Genomic DNA, 18,376 nt, shown 5'->3' on the forward strand with positions numbered 1-18,376 from the left:
TCCAAATAACAAAAAGAAGTTATAATTTCCTTTTTTGTTATTTATTGTATTTTTCTGTATTTTTCTGTAAAACTGGTTCTGATTTTTCGTGTTTATGAGAAATTCTCCACGAAGATATTTTGAAAAAATCATATTTTGATTAAAATAAAGGTTGGCGAAATTTTGAATAACGAAAAAACGACTATTAAAGATATTGGATTCAAAAATTTAGGATATCAATCTATAGAACATACTAAGTCGTATAATTTGAATCTTTATTTTGTGAATCCTGGGTTATAAAACATAATATCTAAATTTGACGGTCAAATATTTATGAAAAAAAAAATTTTTTTTAATATAAAAAGGAATTTATTTTAAAAAGATCGTTTCAATGAAAAAAAGATACTACAAGTATTAATAAATGTTGCCCATGCAATTTTGGCGGAATTCCTGAGACATTTTTTTTTTATTGGGTCCTAATTCTAAAAAGCTGTTTCTTAGGCAAAAAGGAAACGAATAGTACCCTTGGGTCTTTTAATTTCTGAAATTTTTATTTCTCTCTAGTTTCTACTCTTATTTCTAGTAAAAAAATTATATTTATTGAGAAATATCAGTGACCACTTGTCAAAAGTGTTCCAACCTAATAAATTCTTCACTATATAAAATTTAAATTTGTGTATTTTGTAGAGCGCCTTTGCGTTTTGACAAAAAAATAATAATAATTAACACAGATTTCTTCGCTGAAGATGGAAATTTTTTAATTTTTACAGAGAATTGCATTACATTTTTTTTTTATTTTGACCCCTTCAGAATTTTGTTTGGATTCTTACTTCTTCCAACTCCCGGTTAGATCAGGCGGCGACGCTCTCAGTTTGTAACCCAAAAGTCCGGGCTCAATTTCTGCTGCCAACATTTTTTTTGTATTTAATATTCTTTTTTTTTGCAATTTCCAGTTGATTTTTTTTAATTCAGCTAAAGTATACATTTTAAACTATTTTTTTATATTAAAAAATTTCCTATGCAAAATATGAATATTATAATAATATAATCGAAAATGGCTTTTATTTATATCATATTTTTATATAATTTTATTGTACTTTTTATTTATATTTGAATATTATATTTATTCTTATTATACTATTTTTATATATTTTACTTTTATCTCATATAAAAATAATAATAATCAAGATATAGATATTCAAGTGAATGAAGAAAAGTGAGAATATTCCGTAAAAAACTTTTCTTGGCGTAAAAGTGGTAAACGTTGAAAAAAACAACATTTTTCTATGTGAAAAATTAATATTTTTGCTTGATTCAAATCAATTTATTAGTAATTTGTAATAAAAGAATTGAAAAAATACCAGCAACAGAAATCGAGCCGTAACTATGCGCTTACAATCTTCAATCTACAATCTTTAGCATACACTATTGATTTGATGGGAAAGTTTTTGTTAAATTAATGATTCTGTTCTCAAAAAGATTTGTGTATTTTGATTTTTCATATATAATTTGATTTGTTTTTTATCTAACAACAAAATTGACATTTTTTTTTTACTTTTCAAAAATATAATTTTTGAAAGATTTTTAGGTTTACCAAACAAGGTCTTATATCTGTGTTAAAACTATATAAAAAGAATTCCTCGTCTGCCAGAATTATTTACGAACAAATTAACAAACTAAAGTTATGTTTTACAAATTGACGACAATTACTATTATTATTACTGGAAAAATAGTCAAACTCTGAGTTTCCTTATAAATATTGTGTAATTAATTAACAATATTGTTGTCAATTTGGAAAGTATCATAATGAAAACTCATCGCAAAGATATTTTAAATTGATTTCGTAAAAAATGTAGACTGTTTGCTGAAAAATTGAACAATTTTGAATTTGCTTACAATAATTGTTCAAATAATTGATAATTCTCGTATATTTTCAAAATTTTCAAATTGTTTAAATACATGTTAAGCAGCGTCTATTTTCAATTAATTTTAATAAGACAATACTTATATATAATTTCAAATCTTTCATGATACATCTAATAGTTAAAAAATTTGATGCTTCTGAAAAGTTTAAAGAATGACGATTTTGTTGCCAAATAAAAAATTAACCCTTCTTATAAAAAATACGAACACATACATTTCTTCAAAATTTGGAAAGCTTTTATTTTTTTTAACTTTCAAAATCAATAAATAATATAGGTTCAAAATTTATTAAAATTCAGGTAATTAATTAATTCACTCATCGTTATTAATATTAATAAATTTAATTAATTACCCTATTACGAGGAGGATTATTATTATTATTATATTTTCCATGCATAAAACCCTCCCCCATTTGATCGAGTTAATAATAAAAAATGTTATATAGTATTTAGAGGTCCCGCAAGCCCCATGAAGTTTACCACTTTTTTCCCAAAAGAAAAAAGAGGTGTTTGTCAGTTTCAATGTGATACATTTTATTCAGAGACATCAACATTAGGTTATTCGAGTTAAAACTCAATATTTACCTTCAAAATTATTGAAAGGGTAAAAATCCAACATTATTTTTTGATCTTCACCCCGATTAGCCTATTTTTAGGCTCTAGGAACCCCATGAGTAAAAAATTGGATTTTGCGAGTTTTTGGGGATAATGATTATTTTTTTGGCGTTTATTTTAGTACAAATTGTTTCGAATAATTAATACATTACTTTTCACTAAAAATTAGATGTTAAACTAAATTGTTTGAACGATTTATTATCAATTTTAATAATACCCTCTTAGAATAATACTAAAAATTTGCTGTTTTTCTGAAATTTCCAACTTCTTGTCCACTTTTCACTTAAAGTGAGATAATAATGAATTGAATTCAACAAACAATTGTTTAAGCAAAAAAAAATTCTTAAAATAATGCTGGAAATTGGATGTTTTTCTGAAATTGCTAACTATTTGTCGATTTTTCACTTAAAGTGAGGTAGTAATTAATACAGTTTAACAAAAAAAATGGTTTATGCCTTTATTATTTATAATTACCTTCTCTTAAAGATAGTTGCTAGTATCAATCTATTTGAACATAGTCGTGAACAATAATAATTTGTTTGAACATTTATGATCGTCAACTTTCATTTCTCATTATTTCACACTAACGGAAAAGTTGCAAAAAATTTGGAAATTTCAGAAAAAGACGCAACTTTCTAGGTTTGTTTAAAAATAATATTACTAAAAATAATAATAAATTTTTAAACATTTATTTTTGTAAGCTTGATTATTGCTTCTCTCTAATTGCATAGTTCAAAGCAAGTTCAACATTTCAGAAGAAACCATGACTATCTAATTCTATTCTAAGAGAAAATAACTATAAATAATAATAAATTGTTTAAATAATATATTTAAACATCTAATTATTAGCATAAAGTAATAGTTTAGGTCTTAAAACAATTCGTACTGAAAGAAATAGCAAAAAAGTAATAATTACGGCCAAAAAGTCGCAAAAACCAATTTTTCACTGATGTTTTTTTTGTCTTTATCAAAGAAAATAATGGGGGCGAAATTCAAAAAGTGATTTCCGATTTATATTCTATGGCTGATTATGATGAGAAATTTCGAATTTATAAAATATACACATTATATTAAAGATTCCGAATAAAATTTACAAGAAAGTATTTTTTTCTTATGGGAAATACGTGTTAAACTTCATGGAGCCTATGAATACGATTTAAAAACATTTTTTCATGATTCGAATAAATTGGGGGGGTTAAGTATAAAAATTAAAAAAAGGGTCCAATGCCTTTCAAGTCAAATATTATTATTTTATAAACTATAATTTTATATTTGAGTCAATATAGTTTATTAATACAATCTATGTTTCCCTTGTGAATTAAAATCTGAAAGGAATGATTCGAAACTTTAAATTCTGAAGGGATTTTTCAAAAGGATCTATAGATTTTCTGTAAATAATATAAAAAAGCAACCCTTACACTGAAATCGCAGCAGTAGGAGTTGAATCAAAATCTGAGGAGGGAGCAGAATCAAAAAATGTTTCCATTTCAACGGAAGGAAGAACTGGGTGTCGGGGAGACGACCAAGTGCGGTGCGTTAATGAAACTCTGTTCATTTGTGCCGTTCAGTTGTGTAATGGTATTCCTGATTGTCCGAATGGAACCGATGAACAAAATTGTGATCAAGGTACAGGTTGACCACTTTGAATCTTTGGAAATAGTCCAATTGGTGATGGGAGAGAAGGATGTAACAAAATAACGTTCTCAGTTTCAAATGTAAACTGAGACACTAATTTTTACCCCATAGAAACGGTGTTATTTTTTGCACCCTGCATGTTGCTTTTGGTGTCTGCTTTTGTATTATTTAGTCCCACTTTAGAGGTTTGGAAGTTTACAATTTAGAAATAGGATGTAGGTAAATATTGTCAGCTACTGAAGGTCTGGAAAATGCAACATGTCTGAGGAATGCTAAGTTATTGTTTGCCTCATGTATATCTGGATTATAAAAACTGTTTGGTTTTTGAAAAATATGTAAATTGGGTAAATTACTACATAAGATAAATGGTTAATTTTCCACTAATGGAGGTTCACCTCGATCATTTTCAGCCTGAAAGATCTTTCATTCGTATTTTCTTTGCGGGATAGTTGTTTCTAATGATTTGGAAGTGATTTATACTAACAACAAAAATAAAGTATTGAGCGCATTTTGAAATAGATATAGTTCAAGTAAAAGAATTTTTTTTACACATCTTAAATTACTGAGATTAGTAGTATAGCTATGCGAGTTCGATGTCACCGGTTCTGGTTCTAGCTAAGCAACAGTAAAATCGCGACCAGTCATCTACCGACGGATGATAATGGTTCGCCACCAGTCTTCCTACCCTATAGTTTATCGGTAATATCAATTCTTACCGTATCATTGGTTGGTAAGGTAGAGCACTGACATATAATATTAACTTGGTCAATAAAGATAGTTCTAGCAATACTGAATAAGATCCCGATTTATTGCAGGGACCATCGTTATTGACCGAGTTAAGATTACAAATTAGTGTCTGCATTATCTACCAATGATAGGGTAGGGACCTAAATTGCCAACCAATTATATCTTATCGACTGTAGGCGTCTTAACACGCACGCGAAACATTATCGTCTGTCGGTAAATGACCGGTCGCGATTTTACTGTTGCTTAGCTTGCAACAGAACCAGTGTCATCGAACTATTATAGGTATACTACTATTGAAAGTAGTAATCCACATAGTTTTGGAAACTAAATTTTGCAAAGTTATTATAAAATATATCTAAATTTATTAATTTATTAAGTTGATGAAATTACAACAATTTTAAAAATGTATTAAAAAAGGACACGAATGAAAACTTAACAAGATTATTATTATTAAAAGAAGATCAAGTTTCGCCAGAATTTTTTTGTTATGTTATTAAAGTTATTAAAACGATTTTTAAATTACTATTATTAATTGTTTATTGATTTTTGATAGATTTGAACATTTTCAATATTTAAAAGAAAAAAGTTCAAATAATTAGAGAAATTAGATCAATCGAAAGCTGTAAGTTTTATCGTGGTGTTTAATTTTAATTTAATTTAATTTCACTATCGTTTTTATCATTAGGAATTATCAAAAGTTATTTCACTTTACTTCTATTTATTGTTTATTACTTTTGCATAATTTTTAAACGTTTAAATATTAAAAGATAAAATTATTTATCCTCTTTGATCAAATTAAAATTCATTTCTATTTTGTACAATAAAAAAAATATATTTACTTCACACAAATAAACCTGTGTATTTCGCATAATTTTCAATCATGTTTCTGTTTGGCATAATACTAAAAGAGCTAAACAAAAAAACGTTTGAAAAGTAGAAAAGATTATTTTTTATTTTTATTTTATTTATATATCTTACAGATTTTACATTTTCCTTGGAACTACTAATAAATCATCAGAAAGATGCTTTCTGTAAAGATTCATTGAGGCATTTCTTTACGAAATATTGGCAGGAAACCAAGTTTCTAAATATGTAAATGCAAAATTACGAAATTTTTGTTTGTTTAATAATTACTTTTTCATTAAAATTTTTTCCTTACCATATTAGAAAAAATAATAATAAAAGTCTGCCTCAAATAGGCCCAAGATAAAGGAAAAATGTCAATTTTATAAAATAACATTGTAAAAAAACGTCAAATTTCGACTTTTCAAAAATTGGAATAACTCTGCATACAATGAACATTTTTTTATAGTTTTTGGACTTATTCTAAGTCTACATAGTTTTTGGTAGATTAATAAGAAAATTTTTAAATTTTATCTTTAATTTCCCCTTAGGTCAAACTTGATGCATGAAAGGCGTGAAATTATGAATTACGATTTTAGTCAACAATTGATTAAAAAATTTAAAAACAACAATATTTTTATATGTTTTACTACAATTTTTAAATTATTCAAATTTTTGCATCAGATTTGACCATAGAGCAGAATTTAGCGGAAAATTTCTGAAAATATCTTAAACATATTAAAAAATATTGTAAAATTTGCCTTTAGAACTTTAACAAATGTTAATTATTTCTAGAGCTATTTCCATTTTTTGAACAGTCTGAATTTTAATCAATATCTGTCATTTTTATACATAATAATTATTAAAAAATGCATACATTTTTTTCAGCAATGCACCGTTTTTGCAAAAAAGCATGAATAAATTTGGCCAGATTTTGAAATTTTATAATATCTAGTTTAAACAGATGCACAATTAGCCATTTTTCCACCTATAAAGAGCATTTCTGCACGAAAAAGTATTACCAGTAATCCTTTTTTCGTGAGTTAACTGTGCTTGCAGGTTGAAAATAGATTAAAATGTTATATTTTTCAATTAATTATTTTAACAAATTCAAGAAACTTTCGAATGCTGTTTTACTTTAACTAAAAATCCTGCATGAGAAATTTATTCATATTGTTTTGAAAGAAACTTGTCTTTTTGCAGAAAAATGGCTAAATTGTGCATTTTTATAACAATTATTTATAAAAAAATGACAGAGATTGTTCAGAGTCAGTTATTTTTTAATAGAATCTATTCAGCATGTGTCTAATAATAATATTTTACGTGAAAAAATAATGTTAATGCATAACGAATTTGTCCAAATTTTGCATTTATTTAAAAAAAAAAACAATTTATTGCTGATATTTCGTAAACAATTCCTCGTTTAAAGATAAAAAATGCAAATATTAAAAAAAATCAAAAACAGCTAACTCTGAAAAGTTGTTGCAAATTATTACTAATAAAAGTCTCTAATGACTTTTCTAAATAACAAATCGTCTTATTGTGTCGTCATAAGGTCATATATTTATAATTTTTAGAATTAGAAAAAATTCTGTAAGAGTACAAAAATTATGATATTTTTACGTACATTTTTTGGCGTGAAATGTTGATAAGAAATACAAATTTCAAAATAGAACTTTTATTTAATTTCGAATTTTTTGAAAATTAGCTGAAATGGATTTTTTGAAGGTGTTGATAATTTTTGTTCATACTGAAACGTGACAAACTTACAGCACTAGCCGTTTTAAATTTCGAAATTTTTTTCTATTTTGGGATACCCAATATGAGGGTGGCTCTCCCCTTGTAAATCTGCACGTATAAGATAATTTCATCTGAATCATAAGCTTTTGGGAAAAGTTCAAGATTCACTAAATAATTTCCTCTATCTAACGTTTTTAACTTTGGGATTTCTTATAGTTAAAATCCTTAATGCAGGATTATCTTTCTGTTAAGAATTAACAGAGTTTTGCCTTTTAGACATAGATTGAGATAATCCTGGATGGAAATTTTGTGATCTATGCATTATGTAAACTATCGAGATATGAAAAGCTGAAACCGCCTACCTTCACATTTTTTGAGCGAAATTGAGTTTTGTGTTAAAAATACTTTTTTATGCTTATATGTACGTATTTAATAAAAAATTAAGTTCTAACAAAGTGAGCACAAATTGTTTTTTAAATCTTAAAAAACTACAAATAATTATCTTTTATACTAGTAAAAGGCATTGACTGAAGACAAGAGTTTGACGATTTGAATAAACTACTGTAAAAAAATAACCAAACGATTTAATTACTTGAAAAATCAGTATCGTATTAAGAAGTATACACCATACCAGTCACTTTTTCCCATTATTCAGTTCGTACTGGTGCTCACCTCCTACTGGTTTCCTCTATCTCTGAGAATGAATACTTAGAGAAAATTTGAAGTGTGATGTATAGCTGTAAAATTGTCCCAATTTTTTTATTAATTAATTGTTGAATTGTCAAAAATGTATACCGCTTCTTTGCATTCGTTTTATTAAACTTTAGGTCTAAAAAGTTAAAAGTTGACTGATTAAAGTAATGAATGATGCTTTGACTGTAAAGAAGGACATTTCTACTGATAACAGTCACTTGAAATGACTGATGTTCAATCAGTGTAAGTAACTGGTTTGTCTATTATAATGAAATTGTTAAATTATTATTAAATAAAATTCTTCATTAAATTCGTTCATTAAATTCGTACTTTGTTAAAAATTCAGTTTGTTTGTTTACAGATTCAGGATATTAGTAGATCATGCTTCTTTGATTTTGAGTTGAAAACTGAATTTTTTTAGTTAAAAGCCAACTTGTTTTTTATTTGAATTAAAGATTTTTTGGTTTAAATATCAACAGTTTTTTCATTTAAAAATGAAATCTTTTTTGGCTCAAATATCAGCTATTATATTTTTGATTGAAAATTCATCTTTTCTGATGACAAATAATTTTTTAGACCAAAGATTAAGGTTTTCCAATTTTTAGATACAAATTTAACTAGTTGATTTGAAATTTGAGTATTTGATTAAAAATTCGTCTTTTTTGGAAGAAAGGCATTCTTCTCAACGCAACATTATCACGTTTACAATTAATTATTTCCGTTCTATATTCGACTCTCTTGTTAAAAATTGATATTTTTCGTTGAAAATTAATATTTTTTGGTTAAAAATTCTTATATTTTGTTTAAAATTAGTCTTTTCTGCAGAGAATTATTCTTCTTGCTTGAAAAATCATCTTTTTTAGTCAAACATTCTACTGCTTGATTGATATTTGAACTACTTCATTAAAAAATTTTTTTGGTGTCAGATTCATCCTTTTTGTTAAAAATCATTCTCTTTAGTTGAAAACTGAACTATTTTGTTAAAAATGCATTTTTTTGTTCCAAATTAATTTTGATTAATGAAAATTTATCTACTCCATTTTTTGTTGAAAATGGACTGTTTTTTTAGTTTCGAATTCAACAGATTCTGTCAATTAAAGTTACTGATTTCATCAACAAGTCAAATTAACTGATTTAAAAAGTCACTTTTGACATAGAATGCTAAACCGAATTTCCATTAAATTGCACAATACGTACGTATTACCATACATTTTTTGATATAGTGTTCCTAAAACTGAAATTTAAAAGAACTACAACAAAAGTAATTATCTCATTCTGTGGAAAATTATCCCCCTGAAATAGGGATTTTTTTCTCCTGCAAAAGGAGGTTCAATGGTGTTAGGCGGTTTTAGTTTTCCGTACCTCTTTTTCGTGGCTTTCTGCGTTTCCTGAAGCGTTTTGCATCTTAGAAAATAGTTTTAAATTTTGTTGTATTTGGAAAATTTCGCAGTTCGATCGAGAAAATTTATTTAATGAATTTTGAATCTGTTTCAGGATGCAGCATTGGAGAATTTGCCTGTGATGTTTCGCGCTGTATTTTGGAATCTTATCGCTGTGATCACAAACCGGATTGTCAGGACGGAAGTGATGAGCATGATTGCGACTACCCTGGTGAGTCAAAATATTTTTCTAAGTAAAAGTACCGGAAAAGTCTTACTTATGTTTTTAGTGGAAATTTTTTTAGGGCAAAAGTTCCAAAACAGTTACACTTGTTTTATTTTTTGCGAGCTCTGAATAATTTTTGGGGGAAAAGTACAAGCAAGTGCTGATGGGATTTTTGTAGAACAAAAGTAACAATAAAGTCCGACTCAATTGTTAAATTTTTATGTTTAGCAGGTCTTTTCTAGGGCATAATTGCCTGAAAAATCCCACTTTTATTAATTTTTGTAAGCCCTAAATAATGTTAGGGACAAAAGTACAAGGAAAGTTTTATTTTATTTTTATATGAAATTTTGCAAGTGCCAATGGGACTTTTGAATGACAACACTTTCAAAAAATTAGCATTTAATCTATTAATTTTTGTTTTTAGCAGAACCTTTTCAGAACAAAAGTATCAAATAAATCCCACTGATTTTTTTCTTCCAATTTTGGCAGGCCCTAAATAATTATTTTTTGGGACAGAAGGACAAGCAAAGATCCATTTTATTTTCATCGGAATTTTTTCAAATGCTGATGAGACTTCTGCAAAACAAAATTATCAAGGAATTCCCATTTAATTTGTAGCAGGTCTTTTTTGGGCAAAAAATCCAAAAAATTCCCATTAAATTTTTTCAATATTTGCAAGCCCTAAATAACTGTTGGGGCTAGAGTACAAGCAAAGTTCTATTTTATTTTTATATACATTTTCTCAAGTGTTGATAGGACTTTTGTAGAACAAAACTGTCGAAAATATGGCAATTAATTTTTTAATTAAAATTTTCAAAAGAACCTTTTTAAGTCAAAATTACCAAAAAAATTTCACTGAAGTTTTGTTCAAATTTTTACACGCATTAAATAATTTGTAGGAAAAAAGTAAAAGCAAAGTTCTGTTTTATTTTCATCGAAATTTTTGCAATTGCTGATGGAATTTCTGCAAGACAAAAGAATAAAAAAATTACCATTTAATTCTTAGCAGCTCTTTTTAAGGCGAAAGTACCAAAAAAGTCCTATTAAATTTTTTTAATTTTTGCAAGCCCTAAATAATGTCTGGGCCAAAATAACAAGCAAAGTTATATTTTATATTTTTATTTTTTATTTTTAACAGAACCTTATTAGGTCAAAATTACCAAAAAATCTTACTAAACATTTTTTTCGAATTTTTACACGCCCTAGCTATTTTTTCTAGACAAAGGTACAAGTAAACTTCTTTTTTATTTTTATAAGACTTTTTTTAAAATACTGATGGGAATTCTAAGACTCCCATTTCATTTTAAAACTTTTTATTTTTAGCAGGTGTTTTCTATGGAAAAAGTAGCAAAGAAGAACCACTTAATTTTATTTTATTTTTTCAAGCCCTAAATAATTTTTGTGACAAAAGTATAAGCAAAGTTCTATTTTATATTTATATAAATTTTCTCAAGTGTTGATAGGACTTTTTTTTAGGCAAAAGTACCAAAAAAAGTCTCTCCCAATATTTTATTTTTATTTGTTCAAACCCTAAAAAATGTTTTGGATTACAGTGCAAGAAAAGGATTCATGTTTAAAATACATTTCTACTATAATCGGACTAATAATAGCTCAATTTTCAGTTGGAAAATTATATTTAAAACAAAGAAAAAAAATTCAATCAAATAGTTAAATCTTCGAACAATAGAATGAATGATAAACAAAGCAGATCGACTTTTAATTAATTAGTTGAATTTTTAATCAAGAAGATTAGTTTTTTTTTTAAATAAAAAAGATCAATGTATGAATCATGGGAACTGGTAAAATCCTAGTAAACCATTACCAATTTTTTCTCGGTGTAAATAGTTGAGTTTTTAACTGTTTGTGGACTAGTCAAAATTTTCGTTTAAAATATTGAGTAAAAAACAAACAAAAATACGAATTTTTGAACCAATAGTCAAATCTTTAAACAATAAAACAAATTATTAACAAAGTGGTTCCATTTTCAACCAATGATTTAAATTTTGAATTAAGGAGATTATTTATTTATCCAAGAAGATAAAATTGCAACAAATTACATAAGTTTGTAACCAAATTATTGAATTTTCAAGAAAAATTGAACAGTTAAATTTTCAGTTAAAAATGTTAAGTTTAAAACAAAACAAGAAAACGATTTTTCAATACAAAACTTAAATCCTCAGCCAAATAGAATAAGTTTTTCAGAATGTATTTCAACTTTCAACCAATTAATTAAAATTTCGACAACAAAAATTAATTTTTAGCTAAAAATTTATTAGTTAAATCTTCAGGAAAGAAGATTAATATTTTCTAAAAAAGTGAGTTTAAGGAAATGGTTAAATCTTTAACGAGTTGGAGAATTTTAAACAAGAAATGTAATATTAGCCTTTTTAATTAAAAAGAATTGACTTCAAACGAAAAATAGGGAAATATTAAATCAGGAACTAAAAAAGGAGAAAATAGACGAACAGAGGAAAGAGTTTGCATTACTGTTAAAATAAAATCAAGCGTTGAACTAAAACGTAAAATATAAATAGGTACACATTTTTGTTTTGAAAGTTAATAAAAATCGAAGATACGATTTAAAAAAATTTTTTTTATAAAACTAAATAGTAGATTCCTTATAAAATATTAAGTATGATAATTTTTCAAAAAAGATCTCTTTAATACTATTTTATTAGTGGGTGTTGATAGTGCAGAAAATGATTCTGGTAATAGATATAGCTTTCTAAATAAGAAAGCTCTGTCGGTATCTTATGCCCAAGACATGTGCGACTTCCTGTCTTACCTACGATGGATCACTCATTGGTAAAGAAGAATTCTTGATAACGAGTTAAGGATCGATACGTGAGAAAAACTGGCGGACATTTAAACTGTTTTATTTCTCCGGAATAAATATAATCCGGCAGCGGTTGATGCCATCGTGATAATTAAGGTAGCAACGCTTGAGAGGCGTCTTTGAAAAAGAATTTCTTTTTGAAACTTTTTCTAAGGAAAAATAAGGTCGTGTAGAGAGTTGTAAACTAGCGCAACCGGGAAGATCCGATGAATATTCAAAACTCGAGAGCTTTTTCTCACACTCTTCCTTTCCTGTTGGAGGATCATTTCGAAGTCAACAGGGTTGAAGCGACTAGGAAGTCGACCAATGTATTGTTGTTGCCCGATTGCACTCACACGTTCACTTTTTTTTTTAATACTGATTAGGTATGCTAGAAAGACGTTGAAATATTTTAGGCTATTTTAAAAGGTATATAAAATTTGAAACTGATTTCAATCATTTTAAAGGATTTTTAAAAGCTTCGAAAAGTTTCCAGAGATTTCAAGTGATTTCAAAAGATTTTTAAGGACTGGGGGTGCTTTATGCTTCTTAGAAAAATTCAAGGCATTATTAAAAAATCAAGAATTCAATGGAATTTTTAAGGATTAAAAATATTTCAGGTTATTTCCCAAAATTCTAAGGAATTTTTAACAGCTTTATAAATTTTCAAGAGATTTCAAAATATTTCAAAGGATTTAAAGTATATACCAGTATTTTGAAAGATTCCGAAGAATGTTTAATTGATTTCAGTAATTTAATGGAATTTTAAAGGATTTACGATCTTTTAGGTTATTTTGCAAAGTTCTAAGGAACTGTCAAGGGCTTTAGACACTTTTTAAAGATTTTAAAAGATTTCAAAGGATCGGAAATATTTTCCGGTATTTTAAAAGATTCCAAAGAATATGTAATATCACAGAAAAAACGAAAGATAAAGTTTACATCAATTTCAGGTGAAAGATTCACCGCAATAAAAATTAACCTTGCTGGATAAACTTCACATGAATCGAAAATAATTTTCGATTTTTAACCTTACCTGGATAATCTTTCGCTTTATAATCGCTCCATTTTTATTCGATTTCTAGCGATGAGTACGACGCCAGCGCTATCTATCGTCGTTTAACTTCATTAAATTGGAGAGAGTCGGGGATTCCCATCTGTCAGTTGCTTTTTGCGTCTTTGCGGTTTTTGATAAATGGTATCAAGTAAATTTTAATTCCTCTACAATAGTCCTATTTATTTCGGAGGAAATATATGAGTAAGAACAAATTTTTTTGTGTTTTCTGTTACTGATTCTACATGTTTTACCGAAATTTGCTCACTTCCGCGTCACGCAGTAGACGAGGTCAGAATTATTCTCGTAACCTCGGCGAACTTTTGCCGAAATATTTTTAATTTGTAACCGTTGCAAGATATATGTGTAACAAATTTTAACTTTTGTTTTTTTGTGTCGTTTTAAATCTGGTGTCCCGATTTATAACTCAAATTCACTCATACATTTCCATTTTCCCATTGCTGCTAAGGATGCCGTAGCAGACGACTGCTTCTATTCGATCGTAGGATAAACGTTCTTTCTGTGTATGATTAAGAAATTTTTAAAGCATTTCACAGAAATTAATTATATTTTTAAATATGTAAGGAGTTTCTAACAGCTTTAAAAAGTTTTAAGAGGTTTCAAATTGTTTGAAATATTTTTAAAGGTTTCAAAGAATTTTCAGTTGACTGCAGTAACTCAATGGGTTTTAAAGAGGTTTGAAATATTGAAAGGTATTTTTAAAGAATCCAAGATATTTTTGAGACGTTTAAAACTCTGCAAATTATTTCAAAAGACTTCAAGGGATTTTAAATATTTTCGAAAATTTTAAAAGATTCTTTGATAAATTTTGCATAGATTTCAATGATTTGAAGCGATTTAAAAGCATTTAAAAAAATTGAAAGAATTTTTCAAAAGCTTTGAAAAGTTGTAAGGGATTTCATAAAATTTCAAAGGATTGTGTACTTTAAAGGCTTTAAAGACATTTTCAAAAAATTAAAAAAATTTCAAGCGATTTCTAAGGATTTGAATGATCTCAAAACTTTAAAAGAATTTTGAATATTTCAGGGTATTGTAAAAGATTCCAAGATATTATAAAGAGATCAGAAATTTGTTCAACAAAGTTCCAAGGATTTAAACCCTTTACTGGGATTGCAAAAGATTTTAAGGGATTTAAAATATTGTAGGGTATCTTAAAAGATTCAAAATCTCTTTCAAGAAAAAATTTAAAGAATTAAGAAATTTTAAAGAATTAAGAAATTTTAAAGAATTTAAATGATTTAAAGGTTTTGGAGGATTTTAAATATTTTAAGTTATATAAAAAGATTTCACGGAATTTTGAGGAGCTTAAAAAAGTTTCAAGGGATTTCATCAGATTTTAAAGAACTGGAATTCTGGTATTTTTAAAACATATAAGGATTTTTCAAAAACTTTAAAAAGTTTCAGGGGATTTTAAATGATTTCAAAAGATTTCCAAAGAATTCGAATTGTTTCAGGATTTTTAAAGGATTCCAAGAGATGAATAATCAAATACATTTTTTTAACAAAAAGTGTTAAATTATTAACCAAGATAGATTTTTCAATCAATAAAGAAGAAAATTGCATCCATAGTGTTCAATTTTTAACCAAAAAAGTGACTTTTCAGCTAAGAAGATAAATTTTCCACCAAAAAAACCAATTCTCAACAAAATACGTCAACTTTGAACCAAGGAGTTGAATTTTTAAACAAAAAAGATCCATATTGAACCAAAAATGCAATAGTTAAATTTGTATTACAAAAAATTAATAAAAAAAGGAGTTTCTACATTCTGTTCGTTTTTCAACAGCGAAATATAAATTGTTAACAGAAAAGTTATTTTTTAAACAAACAGCTGAATTTTCAACAGCATAGTCAATAGTCAAAAGTCAAGAATTTAACTAAAGAAGATTTGGTTTAAAGTCAAAAACAGTTTATGTGCAACAAAGGCAAATGTTCATTATGCAAGCTTGAATCATGAGCTTGAACAGATTAATTTTAAAGAAACCATTTGAATTTTGAACAAAAAAAATGGATTTTTTACAAGACTTATAATTTTTTTAAAATACAGTGCATACTTTTAGCTTGTTTTAAACTAGAAGTTTCAAATGAAAAAATTCTATTTTCTTCAAAAAATAGAATAATACAATTACCAGATAAAAATATAAATACTCAACCAAGAAGATGAATTTTCAACATCAAATGTAATACTTTATAAATAAAAAAAATTCAAATCTTTAATAGAGCATTTGATTTCAATAAAAAAGTTCATTATCAAGAAACCAGTTCAGTCTTCAACTAAAATAGATTTTTTTTACCAAATCGTTGCATTTTCGTCCGAAAGGATTAAATATCTACAAAAAAAGATGAATTTTTAACAAAGCACCCAAATTCAATCAATTAATTTTTAATCAAAAATTCAGTATTTAATTTTTTATTCCAAAAAATGAATTTTTAACCAAAAAACCGAATTTTCCACAAACAGTTGAATTTTCTAACAAACATTTAAATTTTCTACTATATTGTTGACTTTTTAAATACATAATTGAATCTTTAATCCAAAAGAATAAATTGACAAAAAAAATGAATTATCAACAAAAACATAATAGTTGACATTTTGAACAAAAGATTCAAATTTTAAATTTAGAACATTTGATTTCAATGTAAAAGACGCATTTAAGAAAAAAGATTTTAAATCTCAACGAAACCGATTAGTTTTTAACCAAACCGTTCCATTTTTAACCAAAAAGATTAAATTTCTACTAAAAAAGATGAATTTTCAACAAAGCACATAATTTTCAAACGAATAGATAAATTTTAGCCTGTAAAAGATACATTTCCGAGTCAAAGTTTCGTTGTCACTTTCAACTTCTTTCACTTTAATCAATAAAGGTGAATGAAGATGAAATGAAGTTTAAGTCTAAATGTCAGCTGATGTATTTTCGCCTTCATTTCGACTGCAAACGTTGTAGTTATTACCGTTTTTACAAATTTTGAAGCCGAAATGAAGGAGAAACGATATTGTGATCTCATCTTCATTTCAGCGTTTTTCACAATCATTAAGGAATATACGGAGAAACCTTTTGCTACGATATTTGCTAAAAATCAGACTAGATTTTCCTTTTTTTTAGTTTTCAATAGTGAGACATAGAGGAACTTTTTAACGTTTACTGCTTCGAGTAGTAACTAGTAAAACAGCAAGTAATGTATTATAGCCACTTCCTAATTTCAGTAAAAGAAAATTCGAAATTTCTTGCATTAATATCTGCAGAATATTGCAATATTTGCAAGGGACTATAGTGACGTCGAGAGAGACCGGCACACTGATTTAGTAAGCGACTTAGTAAAAATTGGTGCAGTCAGATTAGCCGACGAAAATAAACCTAACCTGCAGGAAAATACAGACTTATTATGGGATTTTGAACTGTTTTGAACTATTATATTTATTTAAATTAAATTTACAGTATACATGATTATAGTTTATACATTATTATATACATTCTTCAACATTATATTACAAGCTGAAAGAGAAAAATGCGATTAAAATATAAAGCAGGTGGGAATCGAACACGGGTCTTCGGCGCGGCAGCACGGGGATATACCATCCTGCTAAACTAGATACTGAAATACAGACATTTATCGTCCCTTATGAAGTAAATCGAAGTTTCGTCGTCAGTTTCAACTTCTTTAAGCGTAAGCGTTATTCAATGCAAGGTGAAAAGACTGAAAACCGTAGTTTCGACTTCTTTCACTTTCAACGCCACAAACTCTTTCAACGTGATGATTATTTTCAGGAGAGCTACTCAATTGTAATAAATTTAATTTTCAACGCACCCTTCATCCACCCGAGAAAAGGGATCAAGTGGAGTAGATAAATTAGAAAACTCAATATACTTTTTTAAAAACAGACTTCTCATTTTGACTTCAGGTACGTAAGCAGTCAATGAATTAATGCATTTCACAAATCATTCTTTGCACCCATTTGAAATTTTCTGCTTTTATCTGTCTGCTTCTAGCTGTTTTTTTATTCTCTTTTAATATATTTATGTTTTTATTCCTTAAATTTTCAAATACAATACTTAACAATTTAGAAAAGTATGAATATTCTCGTGATTGCAGTACTTTTATACAAGTATTGTCTTAACATATAAGCCTTAGGTGACACTAAACGGCTTAGAATTCAACACACACACACACAACATTTATGCATACATACATGCATGCATGCATACAAACAAACAAACATCCATACATGCATCTGAAAACAGGGTGTCCTTTTCTTCTTGTCACATTAAAATTTCGTAAGAAATACCCATCCAAATTCTCCATTACAAAATACTTATACTTTTATGGAAAATTTTGTTACAATCCGCGCAACCGAGGGTTAGGTCATCGGGGGTGGAATGTGGATGCGGCTTCCGCATTCCAAATTTTGCACCTGACGCCATTCAAAAATAAATTAAAATTTTTGAAGAAATTGATTTAGAGTCTTCTCATTTCTTTTTGTTTTGTTTTGTTTAAATAAAATAAACAGATAAGAATCTTCGTTTTACTTTCGTTTGGAACCACATGCCTTGACCAGCCAACAATGTGATTTTTTACAAATGCATCGCCGTCTGGCATAAATGAAAAACATGTTTTCGAATAAAATATTAATTAGTTTTTAATGGAGAATCTGAATCTGCAATAAAAAACGTTGGTTTTAATTTTTAATTATAAAGTTACCCCCCCCCCCC

General features: G+C 27.2%; 1 protein-coding gene across 1 annotated transcript in view; it reads left to right on the forward strand.

The window, feature by feature from the left end:
* The window catches only part of LOC117176826 (basement membrane-specific heparan sulfate proteoglycan core protein-like), a 642,506-nt gene that overhangs the window by 216,920 nt on the left and 407,210 nt on the right, over window positions 1-18,376 (forward strand). Inside the window, exons 8-9 of the mRNA XM_033367162.1 lie at window positions 3,948-4,142; window positions 9,669-9,785. Coding sequence (XP_033223053.1) covers window positions 3,948-4,142; window positions 9,669-9,785 — 312 coding nt within the window. The remainder of the gene's footprint in view (window positions 1-3,947; window positions 4,143-9,668; window positions 9,786-18,376) is intronic.

This window comes from Belonocnema kinseyi, chromosome 7 (assembly GCF_010883055.1).
Source record: "Belonocnema kinseyi isolate 2016_QV_RU_SX_M_011 chromosome 7, B_treatae_v1, whole genome shotgun sequence".
Classification (NCBI taxonomy): domain Eukaryota; kingdom Metazoa; phylum Arthropoda; class Insecta; order Hymenoptera; family Cynipidae; genus Belonocnema; species Belonocnema kinseyi.